Source organism: Eurypyga helias, unplaced genomic scaffold (assembly GCF_000690775.1).
Source record: "Eurypyga helias isolate BGI_N326 unplaced genomic scaffold, ASM69077v1 scaffold27866, whole genome shotgun sequence".
Taxonomy (NCBI): domain Eukaryota; kingdom Metazoa; phylum Chordata; class Aves; order Eurypygiformes; family Eurypygidae; genus Eurypyga; species Eurypyga helias.
This window is the reverse complement of record NW_010255237.1, coordinates 4,358-19,863: the sequence shown is the minus strand read 5'-3', so window position 1 is coordinate 19,863 and position 15,506 is coordinate 4,358. Positions and strand designations below refer to the sequence as shown.

The 15,506-nt window shown below is 52.8% G+C and overlaps 1 protein-coding gene across 1 annotated transcript in view; it reads right to left on the bottom strand.

The window, feature by feature from the left end:
• Nucleotides 1-15,291, bottom strand: part of FASN (fatty acid synthase) — a 33,729-nt gene extending 18,438 nt beyond the window's left edge. Inside the window, exons 1-20 of the mRNA XM_010153273.1 lie at nt 15,139-15,291; nt 14,297-14,449; nt 12,934-13,107; nt 11,932-12,132; nt 11,406-11,528; nt 10,700-10,815; nt 10,310-10,444; nt 7,515-7,974; nt 6,977-7,164; nt 6,114-6,303; nt 4,917-5,011; nt 4,426-4,560; nt 3,963-4,166; nt 2,791-2,906; nt 2,173-2,348; nt 1,639-1,830; nt 1,274-1,354; nt 994-1,179; nt 505-684; nt 113-316 (exon numbers count right to left, since the gene is read on the bottom strand). Coding sequence (XP_010151575.1) covers nt 113-316; nt 505-684; nt 994-1,179; nt 1,274-1,354; nt 1,639-1,830; nt 2,173-2,348; nt 2,791-2,906; nt 3,963-4,166; nt 4,426-4,560; nt 4,917-5,011; nt 6,114-6,303; nt 6,977-7,164; nt 7,515-7,974; nt 10,310-10,444; nt 10,700-10,815; nt 11,406-11,528; nt 11,932-12,132; nt 12,934-13,107; nt 14,297-14,449; nt 15,139-15,265 — 3,436 coding nt within the window. The 5' untranslated portion in view covers nt 15,266-15,291. The remainder of the gene's footprint in view (nt 1-112; nt 317-504; nt 685-993; nt 1,180-1,273; nt 1,355-1,638; nt 1,831-2,172; nt 2,349-2,790; nt 2,907-3,962; nt 4,167-4,425; nt 4,561-4,916; nt 5,012-6,113; nt 6,304-6,976; nt 7,165-7,514; nt 7,975-10,309; nt 10,445-10,699; nt 10,816-11,405; nt 11,529-11,931; nt 12,133-12,933; nt 13,108-14,296; nt 14,450-15,138) is intronic.
• Nucleotides 15,292-15,506: the final 215 nt, after the last annotated feature.

Genomic DNA, 15,506 nt, shown 5'->3' with positions numbered 1-15,506 from the left:
GACACCAGCACCTCCCTTCCTGGGTGCTCTGCAGCAGGAGGGACAGCTGCTCCGACATTCTTGTCGGGCTGGAAGGCTCTCCTTGCGTGACAAGAAACCAGTCCCACCCTACCTTTGCAGTGCTCCAGAGTGGCATGAAGATGGACACTGGAGGACAAACAGTTACTCTCAGTATAGGGCACAAAGCAGAACTTTTCCAGGGTGGGAGGGATCCGTTCCTGCTGTCGTCGTGGTGCCACAGAAGCATGAAGACCATCGATCTGAACACCTCCTGCTTTAAGGCTATCAACACAGCGGTCCACAACAACATCGAAAGCTGAAAGACAGGCAAGAAACCTGCATCAGACACCACGAGTTTCTTTCAAAGCGATCAGAACAACAGAGCTATGGAATAGCTTCGAGACCAAGAGGCCCTCAGAGTCCATCCTGCTTCTTTGGGAGTCAGACATTCACGCACACAGCGGGCAAACCGGCTAGGACAAGCCCCAGCGCGAGCGACGTTACCTTCCACACCGTCCTGGTACTGGCAGGCCAGCTCTCGGTGCAGCTCCGGGTCAATACACACCGAGCGGATCCTGGTGGGTAAGCGCAGGCTGCGCCCCGTCTCAGCCAAGATGATCATATGGAGTAGGGTGTCAAGGAAGGTCACCCAGTTCCCATTCCACAGGACTTTCCCAGCGCTTGCTGCAGAAGAGGAGGAAGGGGAAGGCCCACTGTGATTTGGTCATCCAGCAGATCCCAGAAGTCAGCGCTTATCTAACGCCAAGTCTGCTGTATGTGCCCAGCCTCCCTGGGAAACGCCAGCAGCCAGTTCTACGCCGGAGGGAAGAGCCTTCTTTCCCTGTCAGCACTCGTTTGTTCTCCACCATCACACAAAGAAGTTACCAAACAGAGCACAGTCAGGTGGACTGTTCACACAAACAGGACCGAAAGATCAAATATTCATAATTACAATAACCACGCTCAGCATCCTTCCATAGAAAGGAGATTCACCTTCACTGTTGCACTCCAGAACACCCTGGAAAGTTGGTCCATAATTATATCCACGCAGATGCAGCTCTTGGTAAATGTCTTCTTTCAAGAGGCCAGACTTGGAGCTCATGTCTGCTCGAGTCTGGAATTTAACTGGCTGGTTATGGAAGTTCTTCAGAGCAGTGTTTTCCAGGCAGGAAATCTTCCCTGATGGGCACAGTGGCAAGAATAAGAATTGTCAGTGTCCATAGATAATGGATTTTAGTAGGACAGTGCATACACTTGCAGTTCCTTCACTTACCACTCACAGCCAGATTCCCGTTCCCCGACACCTCAAAGCAGTGGGAAGCCGGCATGAGTCTCACTTCCAGCTGTACTGATCCTGCAAGAAACATGGAGGAAGGCAGGACTGTGAGCTCGTTCACTGCTACCATCCTCGAGCAGAGCTCTCTCCGTCACCATCTCCAGACTCGCTGCACAGGACATGTCATTAAGATGACCACAACGAGTGCGACTTGACTGTACAAATTCACTTCGTTCGGCCACGCTGCACTCTCTGTATGCTGTCTCCTATGTTCCTCCTCACTTTCCCCTTCCATTCCTTTCCTCCCACTCCCTTCACCTCCATGACGCAGTTCTGCGGTTGCGCCAGCACTCCTCACTCACCCTTTTTGGGAAGGATGGTCGCCTGATGAATTGTGACCTCTTCGAACACGACAGCTGTTTCGTCCATAGCCATGCCGAGGGACCGTGCCAGCGTTCGCCAGGCCAGGACCAGGTACCCCGTGGCTGGGTACAGGACTCTGCCGTCAATGCAGTGACCAACCAAGTAGTGGTCAGGAGAGTCAGGACTCACATCTGTGAAAGAATAGAGACCAGGGTAAAAATAATAACACCCTACTAAAGAGGTCTTTTCCCCTCAATGTCTACAGGAGCTTCCAGAGGCTTCCCCAGCCACGCTGCTTGGCAACGTGCAGCTCTTAACACTGCAGCGTGTCTGAAGCAGCCTCCTGCTCTGTTCGTATCCTTTCATCCCACGTCAGAAGCAGACCCAGTATCTTTCAATCTAAACCAAACCAAACCTTAAGCTTCAGAAGATGACTTCAAGGATGCCCACTCGAGTATCTTTTCCCTAGTTTTACTAAAGAAATGCAGAGGTAAAGCTGGAAAGAGAAACAACACCCAAACAGGCAAACACACCGATGTTGTAGACTGAAGCAGATGCAGAGCCTTTGGAACCTGCTGGGAAGTCTTCAGCTTTTGGAACATCCCAGTCCTGGCTGTGGTCCCATTTGATGTATGGGGATATAAGTGGTGTTCCCACTGGGACTGGGTATTCCACACGTGGGAACAAGTTATTTCCAAGAATATTTATCCTAGGAAGACAAAACAGAAAGGATCCAAACAATGCGGGGGATAGACCATAATACTTAGAGCTCAGACTGTAATTGGTCTTGAGCTGTGTCCGAGACTCCTCCAGAAGTACCACGAACGCTGACTGCAGCCAAGTCTAACTCTAACAGTCTGCACGATGCAGAGTTTGTTTCCAAGAGCTAGTTCCAGGCTCCCACACCTCTGAAGCGGGGCTCCTCCTTGAGAGGCACCTCCCCAGCCATCTCTAGCCCGCGGCAACGCTTCAGAAACGAGCGTCACAGGTGTGAAGCGCAGAGGGAAACCCCACTGCTTTCCAACCCTGCCGGAGTGTTTCAATCCTTGTGACCACACAATCCTTGTGACCACACATATGCTAGAGAAAAGACTTGCCTTCTCTCCTGAGAAGTCTCTATCCCAGTCACCCTCCTCCCTTAGCCTCCTTACCCAGTTAAATGAATCTTCCCCGTCTGTGTTAGGAAGAACTCCAAGTTATTTTTGTGCTCTTTCTTCATCAAGGGTAGAATGGTGCACGTTGGTTTCAACGTTCTCCTCAGGATGGCCTGGTCAGGCAGAGGCATAAGTCACTGGAGGGAGGCACTACCTCCACCCGCACCTGAGCTTCTCTACACAACTCAACCCCTCCGTTTCCATGCCAGGAGCTCCCTGTTGGGTGCCAGGATGCCCGCCGTTCCAACAGGCACAGCGCCCAGCACCCCGGACGCCGTGCATCTGGTAAAGCGGAACCTACCTAACATTCACAGGATTCTGCTGCAGCACGGCTCTCCCTTTCCCCAGCTGACTGTCAGGTGGAATCAAAAGCTGCACTTCAGGAACGGCAACACCACCCTCTGGGGCCGCCCACTTGCACACACCCCACACCGCGCCAGCTTTGGCCCTTACTCCCAGGAGCAGCCCTTTTCCGTCTGAAGCATCCTAGGGCATTTTCAAGTCCCAGCTACTGAACATCTGGCCCAACCTGTATCTCCTCTTTAGTCTGAGCTTTGAGCCCAGAGTCTTGAAATGGGAGGAGGAAGGGGTGCAGGGAGAAAAAGCCAGAGCACTCAGCCCCAGCTGGTGAAGCGCTGGAGTCCACGTTAAAATCCCTGTGCAGCTCTGAAGGGTATGATCTTTCCACAGAGAAACCCACCAGCCTCACCGGGAAGCTCTGCCCCGACTCTGCCTTCAGGCCACTTGTCAAAGCAGAAGACCGACACGACATAATGAGCACGCACTGGCCTGGACTCCGCAGCACTGACTGACTATTCAGCTTGGCTCCCAAGTACCTACGATTCTTCCCCAGACGCTTCCCCTCGTGCCAGCCACGGGCCACGTGACAGACCAGTCCTCCAGACTCGAGCACAGGCACAGCCCCTTTTTTTTTTTTAAATATTAACCTACACCCCCCGCCCCAAAAACCCAAACCAACTAAAAAACCAATCAACCTCACAAAAACCCCATCAATAAAGTGTTAAAACTGGGAGAGACTCAGAAGTACTGGAGTGAGAAAGTGTTCTCGGAAGGGGGCAGAGGAGGAAGCGTTTTCCTTGGTCCCCAGACCCGCAGTCTCCCTCCCGCAGCAGCCGATCACGACAGCACCGCGCTCCACAGTCACATACCTGCAGAAGAGCATGCGGAGCAATCTCCACCACCACAGCATTCTCAGGAATGTGCTTCAGACCTTCCTGGAACAGCACGGGATTCACGAGGTTGTTCACGTGATACTCTGCAGAGGAATTCCTTGCCAGATCACTCTGCCACTGAGATTCAGGGATAGATGTACTGATCCATCGTGCCGAGCGAGGTTTAGGGTGTGGAATGACCTACAGACGGACAAGGCAGGAGGAAGTTACGTGTCGCAGGTAACGGCAGTCCCTCCTTCTCCAGGCCGTTCTTCCCAGCTGGATGGCTCAGCGCATCCTCCTGCTTAAGGCCGCAGGACTTCAAACCCCGGGTCTCTGAGGCCTACACGCTCTTCAAGCGACTTCCCTCTCCTCCGACAGGCAGGAAGCCCCCGAAGCCCAGCATTGCCCCTTCCCAAAGCAGGTGCCCGAGCGGAAGCGTGCGAGGCGGCGGCGTTACCTTCTGCAGGGCGCTGAGCAGCGCCGGGGCGATGGATGCCATGTAATAGGAGTGAAACGCCACGCCAGCGCTGCGCACCTCCTTTGCAAACACACCGTCCTTCTTCAGTTTGGCCACGAACTCGCTCACAGAGTCCTAAGAGGAGAAACGGAAGTGAGCTAGAAATAAAAGCTCACAGCAGCATACTGGGGAACTGCGAGAGTCGCTGCAGTCCCCCCACGCCCGTCATCACGTCAGGGGAGCCGCATCTGGGATGCGCTCTTCTGCCCTTCTCAGGCTTGTGATTTATCGCTCCTTATGCCCACAGCTGTAAGACTTTTCCATGGAAGAGAACTTTTAGCCCCAGCTTACTGAGGCACCAGCATCCCATCGCTGTCCCCTCCCACCACTGTAACCCCCTTTGCAAGGGGCCGAGCCTGAACTCGGCTTCACGCCTTCTCCACATCCGACTCCGCAGCTCCCAACCGACTCCCGGGTCAGTTCCTGCTCACCAGAGGCCCCGACACAGTGACCGTATCTTCGGAGTTGTGACAGGCTGGTACCACATTGGGAGGGCAGCGCTGCTTACATTCCTCCCACGTCAGACCTGCAGAAGGAAAGATCAGGACAACACGAGTGGTTCCAGCAGCACGGGGAGGCGATGCAAGCTGCACCGTCACCGCGCTTCGTTCGGCAACATGGGGAAGGAGTCTTCAGAGAAAGACAGACATCCCGCCTGTCCCTAAAACTGATTCTGCCAAAGCTAAGGATATTCATCTCAGGGCTTCCACGTGACATTTACCACCGACACTGCACACAAGACGGAGGACTGAGCCCTCGTGCAGCATGCCTAGACACACGCCGTGATGAGTGTCACGTGTTTAACGGCAAGGGAAAAAGGTGAATTGCGTGGGTAGCGCTTTGGAGCAGCGGGGAAGTGCAGGGTTCTACCGGGTGATCAGTCACAGGCACCGCATGAGACCTGCCCCAGCTCGTTTCAGTTTTTAACTGACCACTGCGTCCAAGAATCAGAAACAGAACGATGCTACCGATAATGATTTTAGACATATAAATCACCGTAAAGCCACACCACAAAGAAAAACTGCTGGGTCCAAAGCTCAACATTTCAGCCAACAGTGGGCAGAACTGTGTGATTTAGAGAAGTGCTGAGCAAAGCTTGTTCAGCAGAGCGCTTCTTCCTAAGGGCTATCAGGGCCAAGTAAGTTCCACCGGCATTAAGTGCCACCAGCCAGGTGCTCAGCACATAGTAGTTGCTTGGTGGTTTCATGGCTCGTTACTCTCACAGATAATCAGAAACAGCTATTTTTTTACTAATTAAAAAAAGAAAAACCTTGAGATACATCTCAAGAACCAAAACCCCGAGGTGCCTCAGACTTTCACCTCTCTTTTCAAGGCAGACTATTTACCAGGCCTCTGCCACTGGTCACCTGTCAATAAATCTCTCCATTTCCACTAAGTTTTGGATGGATTACTGAAATTCTACTGTATTCCAGGTCAGAGATTATTACTATTATATCAACTTCAACATTTAATAACCTGTTCCACATCAGAAGAAAAAGAGGCCACAGCAGCCAAAGTTTTACAGACACTGTCTCCAGCAACACATGCCAGAGCCCAGTTTTATCCCAATGCCGCACGGAGGGCGGACGTACTTCTCCGCATCGCTCTCTTGGAGAGGGAATACCTACCGACAGCAGCCATTCCTCCCGGGGGCAACTTGGCCTCTTTAACGCACCGTCCCCGCCAGTAAGCGGCAAGAATGGCTTCTTCGTGACTTAAGGAGTTATCTGCATAGCCACAGGCCAGTTCTCCCACCGAGTGGCCCAAAATCCCATCGGGTTGCAGACCTGCAGCCTTCAGCATATCAATCTGGGCAATCTGCAGGGAAAAGCAGGATTAGTGACTCCAAGGAAGAGTAAGCAGATGCTAGGTCCCCAGGCACACAGCGGTAGGGGTTTTGGGTACAGATGTTCTTCCTAGCCTTGCTGCTTTCCCCCTGTCCCAGCTGCTGCTCCAGCCTCATTTCAAAGCAACCCCAGGAATCATTATGTGACTCCAGTCTTGTTTGGGCCTCCATGTAGCTTCCCACTAAGAAGCCACTTCCAACAACAGGAGTTGCCAAGAGCACGCCTGTACAAAGAGACAGGACCAGCTTCCCAGATGACTTTAAAAGCTCTGTTTCTTAATAAACTAGAGGCAACGGATCCCACGTTGACACTCAGAATTAAGAGACTTTATTTAGCATCATGTAGTTATTTGCAGAGCAAATTCTGGAAGGCATTCTATGGAACCTTGCTCATTGGCACGAACATAAACCTTAACGACACTCCTCAGTCTCTTGAAAGCAGAAGCTGCCTCCGCATGCAGAGGTACACATGCAAACCAGTTAAAACCAATTTCAGCCAAGCCTCTTGGCTTGGTGTTGGCCTTTGGCAGAGGCCAAAGCTGTCACGACTGCAACACGCTCCCTCCTATCAGAGATACCTCTGTCTAGCAGGGTGTGCTTACGCGAGCCGAGTCCATCACCCCCTCCGCCCGTCGCGAGTCTCACCTGGATAGCAGCCAGTCCAACGAACGCATGGACCGTGTCCTCAAAGGTGTTCTCATCTGCCTGCAGAAGCAGGTCCGAGACCTTCAGGCCTGTGTTCTTCAAAGCCTCGTCCGAGCGTAAGATAGACTGGCGAAACAGATCCAGCTTCATAAGGCTCAGGCCCATACCCTTCCACTGTGTTCCCATGCCTGAGGGTAGGCAAGGAGAAAGGGAGCTTCAGCACCGCACCGCTCACGGGGCAGACAGCACACACGTGCTCCGGCAGCGAGCGACTGGCAGAGCAAAACACAGGACACTGCTAACATCCTCCAAATCAGGCCCCACTTTTCACTGTCCTGCATTTTGCTACCATCAGAGACGGTAAAGGTGGTGGGGTTAGCTGAAACACAGGAAACACGAGTCTCCCCGACTTATCTTGCTGCCCTGCGCTATCTCCTCACGCCGGAGTGGAAAACAGCGCTGCAGCACAGAACGCGACTGCTCGAGCCCCAGCTGCGCAGAGGGACGCAGAAGCCTGGGCGCGCTGCTGCACACCTACCTGAGCAGACGTACCACAGAGGCCTGTCAGACGCCTGAACCTGCTGAACCTCCTTTACGTCACTCTCGGTGCCAACCAGGGTGTAGCCCCTGAAGGGCATGGAGGACACAGGAACTGCAGAGACATCGCTGAGCAGGCTCACAAACGGGCTGCACGCTCCATGTTTTCGGCTCTCTTGAATTAATATTTCCACAGCTTCCTGGGTTCTGCCACACATTTGAACCAGCCTTGGCACGTCACAAGTCTCCAGAGGCTGGCGTTTGTTCTCGTTTGGCCTCAGGATGACGTGAGCGTTAGCACCTCCAAAGCCAAAAGAGTTGATGCTGACAAGGCCACCTTTCACTGGCGTTGGTTTGCAAACTACCTTCAAAGAGCCATCTTGTAAGGCAGGAATATCTGGATTTGGGGTATTGAAATGAAGGTTTGGAGCCCACAGCCCATGTTCCAGAGAGAGAATGACCTGGAAGAAAAAACAAAACAGTGTTCTGTGCTCCACATTTTCTTGGAACAAACATTCTTTGGTTGCTATTGTTTCACTAAAAATGACCAGGCAGCATACACTAAAGCAGCTCTGTGCGTGCATAAAGAGACGCTTCAGAGAACAGCGTTACTATGTTCCTGAGGCAGCACCTACTTCACCAGGCCATCCTGAAGCCCACGCAGGAAGTCAGCTGCGAAGGGGAGGATGGCAGCTTCAAGTTTCACTTCCAGACTCATTCTAACTGGAAAGCCATCCAGTCTCGCTGCAAAAGCAGCCTGGCTACTAAGAATGTCACATCTTCCTTCTCCCTTCCAGATCCTGTCCCTTCACCACACGCCATCTCTCCCAGTCACACGCCACCACACATGCTCTTCCTTATCACAACAGAAGCCTCCGCTGCTGCCTTTGCTGCAGAATAGCCAAGCTGAAGCTCTGGTAAAGGAGTTTCCTTGCTGCTTTGCACCCTTTTGCTGTTGTCTTGATCCAAAAAAGCAGGAGCAGCAGACCGGTCAGAGCCGGCCGAGCCAAAGGGGAAGTACAGAAACAGTGTGAGAGTCAGAATAGCTCTGCCAAAAAAAGAGCAAGAGCTGCCTCCTCCCAGCAGCACCTCCCCGGGCAGCCCCCTCCCAGCAGCACCTCCCCGGGCAGCCCGTGACACCAAGCCCCAACCCCTCACTGGCACAAGCCCAGCAAAGCACAGGCTAGAAGGTCAGCTGCAAGCTGAAGTGGCCTTGCAAGACCCAGTTTCTTTCCCAGCTATCCACAGAATTGATCAGATCTTAAATCAAGATACTTCCAAGATCCAGTTTCCTAACTGACGTCTCACACAGAAGCACATCTTACGGAATTCCAGAACACATTTATGGAAACTGCAGACTTCCCAAGACAGTTGCTGTCTAAGACAATAGGCTTGTTGTATTTTCTGGTTTGGTCTCAAGGATGCCTGACCTGCCATTCCGATCAACTTCCAAATCTTAAAATACCAAGTGCTGCCCAACATTCAAAGTATTGAAAACAGAGCCAGAGCTTCCAATGTGCTTCCAAAGCTTCAGGTGCTTTCACAATGCCAGGCCTGGAAATGGGACCTAACACACCTCAATAAAAGCACAGCAAAGCCATGTTCTGGCAGGCGTGTGGGGTGTCACGGGCTGCTGCCAGCAGCTGGACCTCACAATACAAAGTTAAGCGAGAAAACGGACCAAAAAACAAGTGTGAGAAAACACGGTATCAGGAAAGTCTTCAAAACCAAACTGTGGCCCATGTCTTTGCAGTTCTGCATCCTCTAAGAAACACAGGCAGGAAAACCTCAAAGTAAGGCTCCTGCCCTGGCAGCAGAACCACACTAAACAGCGTGTAATGTACAACGCAGGGCGGATGGAGAGGTTTATTTTAGGACTCCGTTATCATTCCTTCTATCAAGGAGGTGTCAGTCAGAGATGGAGGTGCTAGAAGAAGTAAGCCTTCCTCTGCAGAGACAGACACTGCTGCCTCCAGGACTTATTTGCAGATGGGCTGTTCACAGCAAGTTGTATGTATTCAGGTCACAAGAACCACTTTAAAGAGCCTAAAATTCTAGCGGTGACAGGGTATGACTTCAGCTTGCCTGGCTCTAAGGCTGCCAGTAATAGGCTTACAACCAAGTGTGAACATCAGCCAGCTCTCTGTAAGCAGTTTAGCAGCCACAGCCAATAGATGATTGTCTGCCCCCAGCAGCAGCTAGTGGGCTGGTTGCTAAGGCAACCAGTTATTCAAGCTGGGAGCCTCATCCCAAAGAACTCAGCTGGCTTCTTGCCAACTTGAGGGAAGAGGAAGCGGTAATGCACCCCTGACAAACTGCCAGCAAATCAGCTACTCTCCTGGCACTGAAAGCCCACAGTGCCTCGGATCTCTGGTCAGTGCCACTACTCCCAACATTTCGGTGTCTCTGCACGCCCCTCAGTGCCAGGTGACCCGCAGCAGAGCTGTTGGGAAGGATGATCCATGAAGTGATCCCGAGGCCTTCATTCCGAGCAGTCATGCTCCCATCGGATTCAATGGGAAGGGGGAACTCGGTGTGTGCGCGTGTGCCCGCGCACGCAGCTGGCTGTGTGCAGAAGCCACGTGGGCATCTGTGTCCAGCTCGCAGAACAGCCCCAGCTCCTAATGTATCCGCAGGCAGCGCAAGGAGCTGGCAGTGAGAATCACCCAAGTTCTTCTCACGACCAGTGAGCATCTTATCCTGGATCAGAACACACTCCCCTGAAAACAACCAAACACTAAATCCCCCCCGGTGTGTTCACCCCTTCCCCCAGCTTCCTTCTCCCGTGCCCCTTACCTTGGCTAAGGCAGCCAGCCCAGAGGCAGGCTCTGGGTGACCCATGTTTGACTTGGTTGATCCAACCAGCAGTGGCTCCCTCTCACACTGACAGAAGACATTTACAATGCCATTTACTTCCTGTGGATCTCCAACCTAGTGGGAAGAGAATCAAAACGGCTGTTAGCTAGCAATTCCCAAACACCAAAAAAAAGACACCTGAAGTATTAAGATATTTGGGCAAAATCCCCAAGTGGTGAAGCGGTGTGGAGTCTGGTAACCGGTAGAAGGGAGAAATACAGTTCATTTTTGAAAAACAAAGAATCATTTGATAGAAAAGTGTGGCAAGCGAGGCAAGGGAAGAAAATAAGGGAGACAAAACCACGCCAAACCCAGAGGGGCCCTGCTGACCTTGGTGCCTGTCCCATGAGCTTCAACATATTCCACTTCCTCAGGTTTGATACCGCATTCTCTGTACAAAGAGCTGACCAACTGCTGCTGCATCTCTCCAGACGGGAATGTCACACCTAGGACCAAAACTGCCATCAATTCCTCTCTCCTATCACTTGCTTCCTGGTCTGGTTTTAGCATCCTTTCAACTGCATGGGGCTACCAGGTCCAAAAAGGAGAGAGACTTCCTCAGGATTCACAGCTGTGTTGTCAGCTCCGAACACAATGAGCCTCTCCAGCCCTTGGAAGAGCAGCGAAACCACAACTGGACCTGAAGCAGTGAGTTACACTGGTGTAGGAGGGTACGAGTTAGCAGAGTAGTAGGAGATGTCCAGGTCAAGCAGAACACGTGAACCTTGGTGTCTCTCTAACCAGAGAGGGATGGGAAAGAGCCCTGCAGTCCTACCCACAGCTCTCCTACCAGCAGAGAGGGCCTGAGGAAGGCGAAACCGGCACCAGGACACTCCTGTTACTGTGCACAGCAGACACCACCACTGACCTTCTTCAACGCTTTACCAAAGAGGGTCCTCAGCTGGCATTACCAAAACAGCACACCCCCCCAGCAACAAAAACCTGTTTGCAGAACCCCAAAGCAGCCCGGTTTTGATGACAAACCCTAGATGGACAGTTCCGCAGTTATCTCACTTCTCAGGGGCTCAAGGCTTACCTTGCTCCTTAAAGCCGTCAGTGTTACTTCCAGCATTGACTATTGTGGCATAGATCCGCTTAGCCATGGATCTCTTCATCAGGAGAACAACAACAACAGCTTCAGAGCGACAATATCCATTCCCTGAGAGCAGAGAGAGGAGAACGAGTCAGGAATCCTGCTCTGCTTTGAACAAGTTGCAAAACCCCATGCAGTAAAGTCAATTCATTCCTGAGCTACCGCTTACAACAGGCAGAGCCGGGTGTACGACATTTCCAGCTGTGTGGAAAAAAATCTAGGTCCTGGAACGGCTCGCTGCTCATCACCAATGCCGAAGGAGGAGTCTGTCAGGAGACAGCTACTCCCATTCCCCAACGGCCGAGGAATGAACCAGTTTCTTCCCCACAGTTTTCCAGGCTCAATGGAGCAGGGAACGCAGACCAGGAGCGAGGGCGAGGCGGGCGTTTGCGGGGTGGTACGAGTGCCTGCTCTCAGACCCCGCCGCGAGCTCCCGTACGACGTGACCAGCTCTGTCCTCCCGCCTTACCCGAAACGTCGAAAGCCTTGCAGGCGCCGTCAGGACTGAGCATCCCCAGCTTCATGAACTGCACAGAGGTGTTGGGTTTCAGCAAAAGGTTGACCCCCCCCACGAGCGCCGCACCGCACTGTCCGTGACGAATCGCCTTGTACGCGTTTTCCAGAGCCACGAGACTCGAGGAGCAGGCTGTGTCAATGGTTATGCTCGGTCCTTAGGGAACGGGAAGGGAAAACAAAAAGGCCCATTTCTACTGTTAATTTCCTGGAGCTGCTCTCCAAAGACCAGCGACGGGACCACGAAAGAAACATCACAAAGAGGAAGTTAAATATGAGTTGCTTCCAAACACAACAGGCAACCCTGACACAGCGGGGACAAGAACCCCATCCCTACCAGGTAACGGGGGAGAAAAAGGTGGGGAAAAAATTGCAGAGTTTGGTTTTAAGGGCATTTGTTAGAATTCCATCTCTGTCTCCATCAAAAAGAGGTACCGCAGCCTGACTGGCCGATCCCATCCGTCTCCTCATTCTCACCAGTAAAGATCCCTCCCCTTTCCTGGGGCTACCCCTGTTCTCCGAGGCTCTCCAGAGCGATCCCCATCCCTCCACTCTCTTCAATGCCACACGCAGTTCAAGCTATGTCTTCAGTCCCACCCTTCTGGGGGCTCTCCCACTTCTTCCACTTCACCCAGAGCCAACCATTCCCCCCAGTCCGTCTCTGGGACGGCCAGCAAGGGGCAGCCTAAAGGCTGGAAAGGACCCAGGCCTCCTGGCAGCCCCTCTCGGAGGAACGCCAGCTACGGCCACCAGCAGCAACCCAGTTAAAGCCCCACCAGGAGTCTTATCACACAGAATACATTTTCTGCTTCTCGTGTGCCTCCTTACAACAGTTTTGTGCTATTTTCTCATCCCAAAAGGGGTCTGTGTCATCACATCCGTCCCACGCCTCTACAGGAACGGGGGTGCAACCACGCTTACGCTGCTGGTCGGCAGCGGCAGGTCTGGGGGAACTTACCCGTTAAGTCATAAAAGTAGGAAATCCTGTTGGCAAACATAGCACGCTGGCAGCCAGTCATACTGTATCCCAAAAGCTCTTCTGGATCTTGGCTGAGGGCTTCGGCAGCTTCTGACCCGCTGGCACCAATCCAGACACCCGTGTCTGTGCCCCGGAGGGTGGCCGGGTTAATACCTACGGGGACATCGGAAGGTGGATTACAGGAGACAAAGTGGGGAGATGGCACATACGCTGGCACCACTTCGGGGCACACTCCTTGCTGTCCCTCCCTGGCAGGCCTGCAGCACTGCTCCCTGACCCGGAGGGACCTCCCCTCTCTTTCATGCAGACCCTGCGAGTCTTACTGCAGACTCCACCCGAACTTTGGTGCTGGCCATGGCCAGAACATGCCGCTGCAGCTTTCCAGCCCCGCTGCACGCTGCTGGAGTCTTCCACGAGCACGTGTGTGGACTACGGAAGACACCAGTGCTATCAGAGAAGCTGACAGCTGGCTTCCAGCGCGGAGGAAAGGAGCGAAGCAAAGGGGATAGAGTCACGGCACTCGGGATGTCACGTGAGCACACGACTATCCATCTCCAGCCACAGGCAAAGCCCACATCTGGAGAGCAAGACAGAAAGGAAAGTTCTCAAGCACAAAAGCCGACAGCCAGAACAAGGAACAGTTCTGCTCTAGGAAACGCCCCGTGAGCTCCAGGGGCAGCAATCCCTGCTGTTGCCTCCCTTCGCATCCTGGACACAAGCAGAACATTGCTGCCTCCAGACCGGGGCTCAGCAGGAGGAGCAAGTGCCAGTTTTAGTCAATATTAGCGGGGCGGTTTCAACCTCTCCCCATCTGCTTCTTACGTCCAGACCTGAAACTGGTTACCAGGAAGAATAAACCTTTGGGCTCTGGGGGTACCTCAAGGGCTCAAGACACTGGCAGGGACGGAGGAAAGGGCCCTGTTCCTGAAGGCAGGCTGCCTGCTGGGAAACCTTCTACAGAGGCAGAGCAAATGCCACAAATGCTCCCTGGCCCTGACCGACAGGCAGGAACACATCAGGCCATTGATGAGAGTTCTAGCCAAGCTATCTTCCTTTTCCACTACCGATGTGTCTCTGACACAGGGTATTAGGATAGAGCAGAACATACAAAAGCTCTAGAACTGTTGACTGTTCAAACGCTTCTGTCGGACTGTTTGGACCATATGACGCAGGTAGGGATTTGCTGGCAGTCAGCCCAGATTTCCCAGTTTGAGCTCCAGAGAAAACAGCTTTGTTCCAAGCCCCACACCAGCTCCTTGGTCTCCTCTCTGATGTGGTGCCTCTCTCTGGTTAGAGATCTCGTGTCTGTGCCTGCTGCACCGCCAGTACACCCCCCTCTTACCTCCATCCACAATAGCTTCGTAAGAGACTTCCAACAGCAAGCGAAGTTGAGGATCCATCGTATGAGCTTGTTTAGGGTGAACCCCAAAAAAGGATGCATCAAATTTGCTTATGTCCTTGAGCTTTCCATTTCTCTTGGGCAGTCCATAGATTCCTGAGAAGAAAAATTCAACCCTGAGTCACAGGATAAATCAGTTCTGAAGCTGCACCAGCTGAGACAAGATACAGAATGACCACAGCTCATTCTCAGTTGCATGTGGAACCTCACAGCTGTCCTTTTAAGACTCTCCCAGGTGTGGCAGCAAAAGTCATGGACCTACTTGGAGCATTTTTGCTTTGGCGAATTGTACCAAGCAGAGTCCAGCCCAGCGGTTCCAGTCAGGAGAACAAACGCTACTTTTCACTTCTGCAAATCGCTGGCTTGAGCTGGGCGGGCGTGTGCCAAACGCTCCAGAAGGACAATCAGGCAGAAAAGGACATTGTAAAAAGCCACGAATCACAGCAGTGGGGTCCCTGTGCTACTTGTGAACCCAGAGAAGTGACAGAGCCCTCTTACCCAGGCAGCTGCCGGCGGCAGGCAGAGGTTCACGCTGCCTCGCTGCTCTGGCAGAGCACTCACCCCCCGGCATGCCAGGCTCTGTTTACACGCTGGTACTGCACGGGACGTGACACTGTGGATTGCATGAGACCTGCGTAAGAGTCTTCTGTTCCCAAATTTCTTGGTGATACATTCAGAAGCTCTGGCAGGGTTTCCCATCCCAGAAATCCTTCCCCTTCCATAGGACAATTCCTCTAAAATGCTCCGAACTCAGGGCTCCAAGGAGAAAGACAACAAGCACTCACCTGGCTTCCACCTCCGATCATCCTCTGTGACCATATCAACTCCATTAAGCAGGTTCTCCCAAAACTCCTGCAAGTTCTCCGACTCTGGCAGCTTTCCTGCTATGCCTGCAATCACCACGTCCTCCATCTCTTAGCTTCTCCCTGTTGCCGAGTCCACAAAGCAGTAAGACTAGTGAGATGTCACACAGGGGAGAGCGTATTTGTCCCGTCTTCCTGACATGTTGTGACATACAGGGTATTTGCAGGAGAAACACCCACACAGAACAGCCCGTGGAGTCGCTACTAAGAAAGACGCCCCAGCTAATCGACCGGCCCGCGGGATCCACGGGGACGGCACGGATGAGGAAACCGTTCCTGACGGAGCATCG